At 39.9% G+C, this 13,582-nt stretch overlaps 1 protein-coding gene across 1 annotated transcript in view; it reads left to right on the top strand.

The window, feature by feature from the left end:
• The first annotated feature begins 7,931 nt into the window (after positions 1-7,931).
• Positions 7,932-13,582, top strand: part of BCAS3 (BCAS3 microtubule associated cell migration factor) — a 727,666-nt gene continuing 722,015 nt past the window's right edge. The window contains exons 1-2 of the mRNA XM_042781927.1: positions 7,932-8,014; positions 10,907-10,961. Coding sequence (XP_042637861.1) covers positions 7,932-8,014; positions 10,907-10,961 — 138 coding nt within the window. The remainder of the gene's footprint in view (positions 8,015-10,906; positions 10,962-13,582) is intronic.

The following is a 13,582-nucleotide window of genomic DNA, read 5'->3' as shown; positions in this document are numbered from 1 at the left end:
CTTTCTTGTAGGCGTATGGATATTATCCTATCACTGACAGCATTGTACTTCAGGACAGATCTTGAAACATCCTTTGTGATGATGAATGCCACGCCATTTGTCTTCAAATTGTCATTCCTGGCATAGTAGATCATATGGTTGTCTGATTCAAAATGGCCAAAACCAGTCCATTTCAACTCACTAATGACCAGGATATCAATCGTTATGCATTCGTTCCATTTAATTTTTGACAACTTCCAATTTTACTAGATTCATACGTCATATATTCCATGTTCCAATTATTAATGGATGTTTGCAGCTGTTTTTCCTTAATTTGAATCGTGCCATGCCAGTAACTGGAGGTCTCGAAAGCTTTACCTTATCCATATCAGTAAGGCTGGTTTAACTCTGATGATGCAGCTCTTTCCCAGTAGTATTTTGAGAGCCTTTTAACCTAAGTGACTCATCCTTCTCCTCTGTATTGGATAATGTTTCTGAACTATTCATAAAGTTGTGCAGTAATGTAAAGTATCAGACAGTGTTTGTCTGCTATTTAGAACGTTTTCCCTGGCCAATTCTTTGAGAAATGGTTGGCCTCTTTCTTCTTCCTAGTCTCAGTATGCAAGCCACGCTGAAACCTGTGCACAATGTATACCCTGCTGGATTTGAAACACTGGTGGCATAGCCTCAAGACTCACAGCAACACGTCAGTCACCATAGTAGGACAAACTGATAGAGAAGTTTGTGTCCCTTAGCTGTTCCAAACCTCTCCAACGTCCCCTTACCTGGATCTCTGCCGCTTACTGCCTTCTCGCTCTGTCCCAGATCCCTGGCCTTTTTTCCTCTCCTTTTCCCTGCTTTCCCACCTTACTGCTTGTGGGTTGTGGCCTGGGTTCCCTCCCCTCACCGGGATCCTTGCGGCTGACTCCTCACTCTGTCCTGGTCCCCCTGGCCTTTTTCTCTCCTTTCCAGTGCTTTCTCTCCTTGCTGCTTGTGGGGCGTGGCCTGGTTTCTTCCCCTCACCTAGGTTCCCTCCCCTCACCTGGATCCCTGTGGCTGACTCCTCAGGTAGAAACCTTACCACCGTTTAACCTCTTTATTTTATAGCTGTCATATAGTGTATCTTATTAGTGTGTCTATCAGACCCTATCAGAGCGTTTTACAATTTTTCCTATCAATAAGCAACTATATTTTAAATAAGTAAAGAGGAGAACAGTCTATTGTATTTGCCTACTATTTATGTTGCTCTTTCTTCATTGATATTTCAAGTTTCCTTTTGGTATAATCCTCTTTCAGTATTTTAAAAAATGTGCTGCTTTCTTCTGGCCTCAGTGATTTGATGAGAAAATGGGAAGTGTACACGTATTCAAATTATCCTCTTTAGGTGATATATTATTTTTCTCTGGCTGCTTTTAGGATTATTATTATTTTTCTTTTGTCTTTAGTTTTCAGCAGATGTCGCTATATGTGAATTTATTTGGGGCTTTCCTGTGTAGGGTTGGGTGAACTACTTGAATCTGTAAGTTTGTCTTTCACCAAACATAAGTTTTCAGCCATTTTTTCTGAAAATATTTTTCAGCACTACATTCTCTTCTCTGCTTCTTTTTACACCCTTTCCCCCCTTTCTGTTAGAACTTTTGTTGTATTTTTTAATTCTACATTTTCCCTTAGGCTCTTCTTTATATCTTTTCTTTGCTGAGATTTTCTGTTTCTCCATTCATGTTAAAAGTTTTCATGATTGTTTGTTGGAGCATTTTTATAATATCTGTTTTAAAGTATTTGTCAAATAATTCTAACATCTGTGTCATTAAGTGTTGCCATCTGTTGATGATTTTTTTCCATTGTGAATTGGAAAAAATCATTAATAGCTACCTGGTTCTTCGTATACCATGTAATTTTGGATTGTATCCTCGACATTTTGAATATTATGACATGCTTGAGTTTTGTTTAGCTCCTATGGAGAACATTGATTGATATTTTTCTTTTCATGGGCAATCTGGTTAGGTTAATGCTGCAAGTTTCAAGCCCCCTTTTGTGGGCAGTGGTCCAGTGTCAGTTTAGTTTTCCAAACTTCTATCTGCTGTGTTATTCTATCTGTCCCTTGTGTGTACCACTCAGTGGCTAGTCTGGGACCTGGACAGTGACCTATCTGTCAGTTCAGTTCTCATAGTCTTTGACATGCTGATTAGGATAAGATCCACACTTATGCACTTATGGAGTCACTTTCCTGAGCTCTTTCTGGTCTGTAGTCTTCGCTTTTCAGTCCTCTAGCCACAAAGCTGGGCTTTAGATACCGTGTACTTCCACCACTCGAATCCCTGGTTTTGGCAAATGGTTAAAACGCTTGACTACTATTCAAAAGGTCAGTGGTTCAAACCCACCAAGAGCCTCTCTGGGAGACAGGCCTAGTGATCTGCTTTTGAAATGCCACAGTCTTGAAAACCCTATGGAGCAGTTTTCTGCACAGGTAGGGTGGCTGTGAGTCAGAATCGACTCCGCAGCAACTTAATAACTTCCACCACTACTCACAAGTCTAGGAAAAAAGGGCTTAACATCCTTGTGTCCCATTCCTTGTTGGGAAAATGTGGATAAAAATAGTACAGTGACACAATGAGCTTGATAAATCTTAGCTAATATATTATTTTTTATTAAATTCTTAGCTTCTCAGAACTGTTACTACACATTCTGTTTTCTCAGATTTTAAAGCTGTTTTCATGCAGGGTGATGTTTATATGAGAAAGGCAAATCATACCCCGGGTATTGTCTGAATGGTTGATGAAACCAATATTTGGTCCTTGTGAGTAACTTTAATTTCTGCTATCTTTAATTATAACAACCAGCTCCAGATTCCAGGATAAATAGTGAGGGTGTTGACATTACTTGTTCCAGTTAGTGAATAGATCATAATGGAGAACAGAAATGGAACAAATAATCTATGCTGTAATCAGCTTACATTTTAGCTAGAGAGACAATAAAATTAGACATCAATCAATTAGAAAGCAATTACAAAGTAGTACTAGTGTGTCACAGATACAGAGTGACCATACCTCATGTTTTGCCTAGGATCCCTCACTGCCGTCGAGTCGGATCCGACTCATAGTGACCCTTTCTGGTATCACCACAGAAGTAGATTGCCCAACCTTTGCTTAGGATAGTCCTAGTTTATTCTGTTTTGTTTTTTGCTTGTTTGGGGTGTGTGCATGTGTTTGGTGTAATTTTAAATAGAGTCTCATTTCACAAAGGTGTGCTGGTTAGGATGACAAATTCTGTGGCCACTTTATGGATACTACCTAGTTTCACAGGATGAAAAAGAAAGAAAATAATCACCTCGTCTTCAGGAAGTTTCCTAGACCTGCTTTAGGCCTGGAAGTGGAAATGAGCAGAGTGGGACTTCTGACAGCTGCAGGTTAATTGAACAGGTCCCACATACTAAGCAATGGAAAAGACTTAGAATTTTGAATAGAAACCACAGTTATCTAGTAATAGGTGGGATCACAATTGTAATGAAATAGGTAAGAGGTTATGTAACCTTGGATTATAATGGTTTTGCTCTTCTACAAGTTCTTGCATTTTATTTTTTTTTTAAGGAGATTACCCAAAAGATAGTGTTAAAAAATTACAATGTGGAATGCGTTGACATCTATATTGTCAATAATATATTTTCGTTTCACAATTGGAGGATTCTAGAGAAATATGGTTACTTTTTTTTGCCTTTTTTCCCCCTCTTACTTCACTGAAAATTAAAATATTAACATTCACCATGTGAACACAGATTATTTCAACACTGCTGAAATTCCATGATAATTATTCAGCTGTTTTTGGTGTCCAGGATAAGTGAGACAATGACTTTCTTGAGGCTAAAAATAGAATCCTATGCATTCCAAGACAAAAACACTCAACAAAGTACAAACTGACCTTGAATTTGGTTTGCATATAGATAGTTCCCTGATTGTTCTCTGGGCACTTTTGTTTTTGATCTACAGGGCCTTAGAAGAGTCAACCTTAGTCATTAGTGATAATGGGCCATAGTGTTGTTGCTGTTATCTGCCAAATCAGACAGACGCATAGGGACCCCTCCTTGGGTTTTTGAGGGGGTGTCACTGTGGAAGTAGATTGTCCAACCTTCCTTCTGAGGAATGGCTGGTGGGTTTGAACCTCCAGCCTTCTGGTTAGCAGTCAAGTGCCTTAGGTACCAGTTGGAAAAATAAAGAACTCTGGCCACGAAGTCACTGTTTTCTACCAAAATAATAGTTTCCTCTGTGGTCCCTCAGTCACAAGAATTGTTTGTTGAGAAGTGTGCCCATGTCTTTATACTTCAAAGTGACTCATGAGCTGGCTATACATACGAATACCCACAAGTTAGAGATTCCATTAAAAAATATGGTCACTGTAGCTTTTATTGCTAGCTAAATGCTCACATGCTGTCTTTATGGAGAAGAAGCTGGATAGACTTAGTTGAGTTCATTTGAAGAAATTTCCTAGCTGATTCTAACAATTTTAAACTTATTTAATCCTCATGAAAAATCCTCCGAAGTTCACAAACTATTCTTCATACATTTTATAAAGGATGAAATCAAGGCAAAGAAATTCACTTCCACCAAAAAATGCATAGATGTTCATCTTATCTGTGATGGCATCACTCATTGCTCAAACCCAAAACACAAGACATCAAATCTGATTTTTCCTTCTCCTTCCACACCACATCAATTCATTATCAAGTCCTTTCTATTCTCCCTTCCAAATATATTCAGAAATTGACTACTTATCATCTCTCTTGCTTCAATTCTAGGTCAAGTGTTGAATAAATGAGTGTATTCAGGGCTGGTAGGGGCAGAAGGAGATTGAACAATTAGAAATCCTGGTGCCAGGAATGTGTAGGAAAGAAGGACACAGGGAAGAGGTAACCACAGGGAAGAACTGGGAATTCAGTTGTTACATTGTGGGGAATTTCAGTTAATGCCATGAAACAAAATGTGGCCTTAGTCTCTCAATGTCTGTAAGGACCTGAACTTTCTAGTTAGGGGAGATGAAATATACACAAGAGAAAAACCCAAACACTTCAAAGGCAATAGAGATGTAAGCCAGTAATGGACAGGAATTAGGAGCAGAACAATTTAGAATATTGGAAAGAGATTTTTTGGTTGGTTCAGTGTAGGAAGTAAGTCTTAAAAGGCAGATGAGAACGGGAATTACCGGGTGGAAGGGGAACATTCAAAATTTTTTATTAGTCAACATTCAAATATTAGACTGATAAATGAAACATTTAGGTGTTCTATTTATTGGCACTGATCGAGCACCTAGAGCAAATGGCTGGATTCTTGGCCACAGCTATCCAGCCCCTGATAAACTGCATATTTTTCGTTATACTTTCTATACAAAACTATACCTTCTTTCATTGTGCTAAAGCCTTTTTTATTTTTATTGCCGTATTAGCCAAGTCGTTACAAACAATATGTCTACAAATATGCCATATTCTCATAAGGCTGTCGTGAGTATTAAATGTTATAACACATATTAAGTGCTTAGTTAGGACTGACTGTGCTGGCCGTTCATTATATCAATAACAATTATTACTATCCTCAGAAGAGAAACGTAATTCTGACGAATGACACCCGCGAGATTTCTATCCTCAAAGAAAAGGAAGATGGAAACTGAGAAGCATCAGAAGAATCAGGTGTGGTTCACAACTCCAGCTCAAATCGACAAGATTACGGGGCGCGCCCCTTACTCAGATAAACCCCTCCTTGGCTTCAGGGATGCCCACAAGGTCCAACCAGCCTAGGCTCCCGGAAGGTAAACAACAACAACAAAAAAAAGGCGGGGCAGAAGGCGGGTTCGGGATGAGTGGCCAGCTAAAAGTGATTGGCAGCTGCCATGTCCACGTGCTTTGAGCTTCGAACCAGCTGTCGCGAGAATCCGATGTAAACAGAGCAGACCTCCTATCCTCTAGCTGCCAATCTGAGACGCTCGGTTAGGAGTCTGGGGCACGTTGATTTTTTTTGAAAAACCCACGAAGGTTGCCGTCCTCAAAAAGAAAAATAGCATGTTTCTAACTCCTTCCCACTTGCCTGCGATCACAACCGAACCTGACAGCTCGGCTTCACCCGAACTTACATACTGTTGTGTTTTCCTCCCACACCGAGTGGATTGGATCAATTCAAGAGGCGGGTCTGCCTCTTTTCTACTTGCTGGTTGGCGAAGCTGACCTCCAAGGGCGGTGCCCGGCATTAGACAGTTTGCTCCTGGGATTGGCTACAAAGGTAGTTCCGCTGAGGCGTGGTAGGAAGTGGTAGCCGTCAATCACAGAGGGGAGACTCCAAACACTGAGCCTTGAGCTGGAGAACAGCGTTTACCGGCGGGCGGCCGGTGAGAGGGGTGGTGGGGCTCTGGCTTAGGGGAGGCTTGGAGAGGACAAGGGGCAGTCAGCGTGAGGGGAGAGGGTTTGGTTGGCAGGAATTCGATGGGGGAGAGGTGTCGAGATTGGAAGGGAAGGGGGAAGGGCAAGGGGCCAGAGGGCGGCCGGGGGCAGCGGTGGCTCTGCGGTGGAGGTTAAGTGGGTAATGTTGTGCAAGTGTCTTTTAGGAAAGTCGGGCCTGATGGGCTGGAGAGGGTCGTTCTCAGGGGACAGGACCTTTAAAGGACGAGGTTTGGGAGACTGATTCGGGGAAGAAAGGGTGGAATGAAAATGAGAGGACTGAGCGACTGACGGCGAAGGTACCTACAGAAGAAGGGTTAGCTGGGCTGTTGTTGTTAGGTGCCCTCCAGTGGGTTCCGACTCACAGACTGAAACCTCGCCCGGTCCTGCGCCATCCTCACTATCCTTGCTATATTTGAGCCCATTGTTGCAGCCACTTTGTCAGTCCATCTCACTGAGGGTCTTCCTTTACTTTTCCAAGCATGATGTCCTCCAGTGACTGATTCCTCCTGATAACATGTCCAAACTAAGGAACACTCTGGCTGTGCTTCCAAGTCAGATTTGCTCCTTCTTTTGACAGTCCATGATATATTCAATATTCTTCCCTAACACCATCATTCAAATGCATCAGTTCTTCAATCTTCCTTACTAACTACTTAGGTCTTTCTTTCTTACTTAACTAGCTGGGGTAGTTAAGGCATAAGGTGTTTTGGTTGTAGAAGGTGGAGTTCACCAGTTTGGGAATTTTCAAATGCGATGATAGAATACTTCCTACTTGGAAATGATGGTTTTAGGGGCTTTCAAGATTAGTTCCAGACTGGGCTTTCCTGAGCCCTGTAAAAGATTTTTAATATTGCTGTCAATCCTCCTTTCACCTTAACAAAGTAGACTCTCAATGCTTTTTAATACTTCTCAGTGATTCAGATGCTCAGGAGACATTCAGGGATCAGGATTTAGTGTTAGGATGGGAAGGGATGAAGGACTTCTAACATACAACTTTTTAATTTAGACTCTAGTGATGGGGTTATAATCGCAGAGAGCTAAAAATATTTTAAAATAATCTTACTTGATTACTCGTTGTGCAGTTTTGCTCTTGGATTACCAACAGATTTAGTTGGAAGGTAGAGTATTACTACTGGTTCTTGAAATACTGCACCATGTCTGTTTCACTATCTCGACCTACAATTTCAGTAAATTCTTTCTTTTGGCTCAAAAAGGTAGCACATTTGTTTTCATATGTGATCCTGTGCAACAATTCCCATTACATGATTTCTAGTTTATATTAACAATAAAGGGATCATCAAGAATCTTAAATGGTTTCATGATTCTGAGACCTGGTGCTATATTAAAACCTCGGGGTAATGTGCGAGAAAATTTTATCCACCCCCATCCCCCCAATGGGTGTAATAGGAATTGCTGGGAAAGTTAGCTATATTTAGGCATTCTTTGAGAATGCATCTCTCAAAGTGAGCAGATAGGAGCCTTTTTTCACACCCAAAATGATATGTTCTTAATCTTTTCTTCTGTAACAGGTTTTATGAATGAAGCTATGGCTACAGATTCCCCTAGAAGACCCAGTCGTTGTACTGGGGGAGTTGTGGTTCGCCCCCAGGCTGTCACGTAAGCCCATTTCAGATAATCCCAGTAGCTGAAGGAATGATTGCTCAGAATGCCAATATTCAAGTTTCCTTTCTCATTTCTCAACTGCTTAATTTTGTTAGGTTTTTTTTTCTTTTTTTTTTTGGTATATGTGCTGCTAAAGTAAGCATATTTTGTAAGATCTTTTAAATTTTGGCTTTACCAGGTGAGCAAATATTGATGCTGAGGCTAAATTAGAGGAATAATTGGAGGGACAAGTTGTATTTTACACATTGATAGAATGCATGAAACCACTTTGCTAAATCCTAAAGAAGAGTTGTTTTCAAAATCTGTGTTTAATGAAAAAGTGAGTCATTATATCAATTTACTGTGTCAGGATCCATATTAAAAAATGAAATCAAATATAGTAGAAGTTATAGTTGTTTTGTGACACATATGTATATGTATATGTTTATTAAGGAGCTCGGTGGTGTAGGGGGTAAGACATTTGACAGCAGTTCAAGCCCATCAGCTGCTCCACAGGAGGAAGATGAGTCACTCTACTCCTGTAAAGATGTACAGCCTTGAAAACCCAATAGGAGTTGCTATGAGTCAGGACAGATTGGATGGCAGTGGGTTTTACATGTTTACCAAATTATGACGTAGAGTATAATTGTTTCTTACTCTAGGTCCCAGGCATAAAGCCCATAGAGAGTATATTTTTGTAGTTGAGGCATTTGACAAAGTGTATCTACATCTTTCTAGGAACTTATAATATAATGTGGTCTTAAGATAATATACGTTTGAAATCACTATAATCAGTAAAAATAAACATGCCAGTAAAACAGTATGAGAATTTAGAAGGGAGTATCTGAAAAAGTTCTATTTCTGTTGTATCTTTAAAGGCTGAATAGAATTTGGGCACTTTGAATCAAGGTTATATTAAAGGCTAAGAGAGTAAAGTGAATAGGGGTGGAAAAGGCAGGGCATTTTCATAAATAAAATGAAGCCGTCATAACGAGAAGTTGGCTTACTCAAGGTAGGTTGGACTAGACAATGGAGACCTTAAGTAAGAAGATGGGACTTGGTTTATGCCTTTTAAAATGCTCTTAGGAGAATTACAGCATTTTGGTTTATTTCCCTTAGGTAGTTTAGCATTTTACATAAAGATTGCCTTCTCAGACCATATGCATAATATACTTACCACAGTAATACTTCCTTTTTTCCTCCTCCTTTTGCCAGGACTGTATTTCTTTGGTAACTGAAATGTGTAACATGTTAAGCATATTATTAGCTATGAGTTAGATACTATTTTGATCTTCATTTTAGAGATGAGGAAACCATAGCAGAGAAGAAGTTGTCCTTGGTCACATAATCAAGAAATGTAGCTGGTATCAAACCCAGGGAATTTGCCTCCAGAGTCCATGCTCTTAACCACTGTTCTATGCTACCTCACCCTATGATATCCAGAATGTATTGCTTTTGGTTATGCAGTGCATAATTTTAGTGTTTTCTTTGATCTTTTATTCATTCAGTATTTTTAAAATAAATAATTTTGGAGCCATCTACACCATGAACAAGTGTATTGGCTTATAGATTCTGGAGATACAAAGTACATGGGAGAGATGGGTTCCCTCCTGTAATGGAGTTACATTCTAGTGGAGGAAGCAGTAAACAAGTAAGTATATAAAATAATTATAGGTCATGATCAATGCATAGTGTGCCATAGTAGAGAATGACAAGGAGAGCTTAGCTTACTTAAGGCATTCAGGGAAGGCCTCTCTGAGGAGGTAACACTTAAGCTGGAGATCCAAAAGGAAGGAAAGGGTATGGTCTAAAGTCTTGATTCAAAGAAGAGCTTGGTACATTCCAGGAACTGAAGTTGCATGTAACTGAAACAGTAAAGAGAGTGGCAGAAAAAAATGAGGTTGGAGAGATAGGCCTATCTCTCCATTTTTTTTTTTTTTTGTAGGTCTCTGAGGCATGTTGCTCATTTTACCGACTTTAGGATAACTCACATTAATTTCTCCAGATGTACTTTTGTTCAGATGTACTTTTTTACATCTGTCTGAAATGAATTTGATTTGGTATTTTGAAGAAATTGTTTTTCTCCACTTGCTGATATTTGTATACTTTAAAATATCTCAATTTTAGTGTCCTTTACAGTGTTTCTCCTTCACTTTTTAAGAAATATTTTTCCCTTCCTTGTTTATGCCAAATGTTCTACAAGGACTTTATAATAACTTGTTCTAATGCCTGTACCTGAAGTAAAATACAAGTCAAGGACTAGGTTCATAACCAATTTAAAGGGAAGATCACTAAATACTGAGTCATGTGCAATAGTTTATCTTGCTCTAACCAGGACATTTTTCTGCTCTGACTTAAGAGCCTGCCTTAGCCTGGTCTTCTGTCATTACTCCTTCCCTATAAACTAGAAGTTATCTCTATCAAATTAGGAGAACATGGCTTTTAAGAAGAGATTAAGTTAAAAAAATGTTAAAAGGCCATTTGCAATTATTAACATCACAAAGGGCCCTGTAACTGGAAAGCAGATAAGTGGAATTATCAGGTGGTAAGAGTTGGCCTATTTATTGTTGTTTGAATATAAGATAAGTAGGGTTGGGCAATCAACTTCCATAGTGATAACTATGATAGTTTGGTTTGGTTTGGAGGGCTCTGGTAGCATAGTGCCTAAGGCATTTGACTGTTAATGAGAGGGCTGATGGTTCAAACCCACCAGCCGCTCCTCCTCTGAAGGAAGGTTGGGCGATCGACTTCTATAGAGATACTCAGAAACCCAAGGAGGGGTTGCTGTGAGTTGGATTTGACTTGATGGCAGTGAGTTTGGTTTTAGGGCTTATGGATAGAGCTTTTCCGTGTTCTGTTTTGTTTTAAGCTGTCATGATCATTTTTCTCCATCTTATCTTTTTCCAGAGAGCAGTCCTACATGGAAAGTGTTGTGACTTTTCTACAGGATGTTGTGCCACAGGTAAGTGTCTGTGTGTGGTTTACCACATATAGGTTTTACCTTTGGCCAGGGGAACTCTGAAATGGCCTGTTTCTAAACTTGACACTAGTATTACCAATTTCAGAAAGGCTTTTGATGTTTTGGCATAGGGTGGAACTACACTTGTTAATGTGTACCTGTGCCTTGGTTTTGTGCTGACAATGGCATAACTAATATTCCTCAGGACTTGCTCCTCTCCTAAGAGGAATTAAGGTGAGGTATTAGTTGAGAGATGGGACTTGGGATTCTCTTGTTGTTAGGTGCTATTGTAGACCCCGTTGTCTGCAGGGTTTTCTTTGCTGTAACCTTTATGGGAGCAGATCGCCAGGTCTTTCTCCTGCAGAGCTGCTTGGTGGGTTCAAACCACCAGTCTTTTTAGTTAGCAGCCAAGTGCTGAACCGTTGCATCACCAGGGTTTAAAATCAGGAATGGAGTGCATCAGGGTTGTATCCTTTCACCATACTTACTCAATCTGTGTGCTGAGCAAATAATCTGAGAAGCTGGACTATATGAAGAAGAACGTGGCATGAGGATTAGAGGAAGGCTCATTAACAACCTGTGGTAGGCTGATGACACAACTTTGCATGGTGAAAATGAGGATGACTTGAGGCACTTACTGATGAAGATTGAAGAATACAGTCTGCAGTAAATTACATTTCAATATAAAGAAGACAAAAGTCCTCACAACTGGACCTATAAGCAGCATCATGATAAATGGAGAAAAGATTGAGGTTGTCAAAGAATTCACATTGCTTGGTTCTATAATCTACACCAGTGGAAGCAGCAGTCAAGACATCAGATGACGTATAGCGCTGGGCAGGAAAGGAACTCTTTCAAGTGCTGAGGAGCAAAGATGTCTCCTTGGGGACTAAAGTGCACCTGACACAAGCCATGATATTTTCAATCGTCTCATATGCATGTGAGAGCTGGACAATGAATAAGGAAGACTGAAGAAGAGTTGATGCTTTTGAGTGTGGTGCTGGCAGAGAATGCTGAAAGTACCATGGACTGCTAAAAGAACTAACAGATCTGTCCTGGAGGAAGTGCAGCTGGAATGCTCCTTGGAAGCAAGAATGGCCAGACTTCATCTCACCTACTTTGGTCATGTTGTCAGAAAGGACCATTCCCTGGAGAAGAATGTCATGCTTGGTAAGGCGGAGGGTTGACAAAAGAGAGGAAGGCCTTCAACAAGATGGATTGACATGGTGGCTGCGACGATGGGCTCAAGTATGGCAAGAATCATATAGCTGGTGTGGAATCAGGTGGTGGTTTGTTCTGCTGTGCATAGGGTTGCCATGAGTTGGAAATGACTTGATGGCACCTAACAACAACAACATATAGTCTTTCCTGGTGGTGGAAATTAAGGCTATTATGTATTGAAATTTAATTTCTTCCCTTTGAAATACACTAAAATTGCATATGCGTGTGTACTTAATATTCTCAGTACCATGAAGCATTTTTGCCTTGAGTTGGTAAGCTTTTGATCAAGTGAGTAAAGATTTGAGTGCATAGCCTCCAGAGAGTAAGGCTTTTACTATTCCATTCTATGAATGTGAGAGTAAAGAATGACAGCAGCCCTACGGAATCATACTTACTTCACTGTTGCCTCAACTTAACATAAGTATGACTTGGCACCCTTGTTAAAAAAAATAATCATTTTCAGGGCCCTCCCGTGGGGAATCTGTCTCAGTAGGTTGGAGATGGCATCCAGTGACTTGTGTCTATAGTCAGAGTCTCAGGTGATTCTAGTGAAGTGGAATCTTTGAGAAATACTGTTCTAGTGGAATTCCTTAAGGGAGAGGTTTCTGTATTTTCTCTTAGTGGTAATGACAGTCTTCTCTAACTTCTCTGGTATCTAACTGCACTCTTCATGCTGTATGAAATTTTCACATTTTCAAAATTTATAGCCAGCCCAAATGCCAATAACCAAAATGGTCAAGGAAATTGGTAAACCAGCTACTCCTTGGAAGGAAGGTTGGGCAATCTACTATAGTGATACCACCTTGGAAACCCAAGGGGGGGGTTGCTATGAGTTGGGTCTAACTCAGTGGCACATAACAACATAATAACAACAATAGAAACTTATACTTTTGATAACAGCACATTATGATAGTTATTTTCTCTACAAGGAAAAAATAAAACAAAATACAGAGTCATGTCTACAGTGATTGTAGTCATGTTTTTTCAGGAGTCTTTGTAAAATTCAAAATAACTTGGTACTTTTGACTGTGGATGGTGTCTGTATGTTTGATAGTAGATAAGGTATAAAAAGAGAAATAAGTCTTGTCAGTAATGGAATGAAAGTTTTGACTCTAAGAGTGCTAGAACAGTTGGCTTTTGTTTGAAGGAGAAAAAAAACTAATAATGAGTATTAGAAGATAAAATAAAAAAAAACTCTGTGTGTCAATACACTGATCTCCATAAAGATAGCAAGTGAAAGCTGAATGGGCGTTGGGTGATGCTGTGCCTCATGGATAATAAAATACCTAAATATGGGCAAAGGAGGTCCTGAGAAACTGAGAAAAATGTCATCTTTGTGCAAACCTCCAGGAAACACCTTGAGAAGCATTACCCAGATGCTTCCGTCATCTTCACAGAATTTT

The sequence above is a fragment of the Orycteropus afer genome, unplaced genomic scaffold, assembly GCF_000298275.1.
Source record: "Orycteropus afer afer isolate SDZICR_OR568_19922 unplaced genomic scaffold, OryAfe1.0 scaffold00196, whole genome shotgun sequence".
Lineage (NCBI taxonomy): Eukaryota > Metazoa > Chordata > Mammalia > Tubulidentata > Orycteropodidae > Orycteropus > Orycteropus afer.
This window is presented reverse-complemented; position numbering and strand designations above follow the sequence as displayed.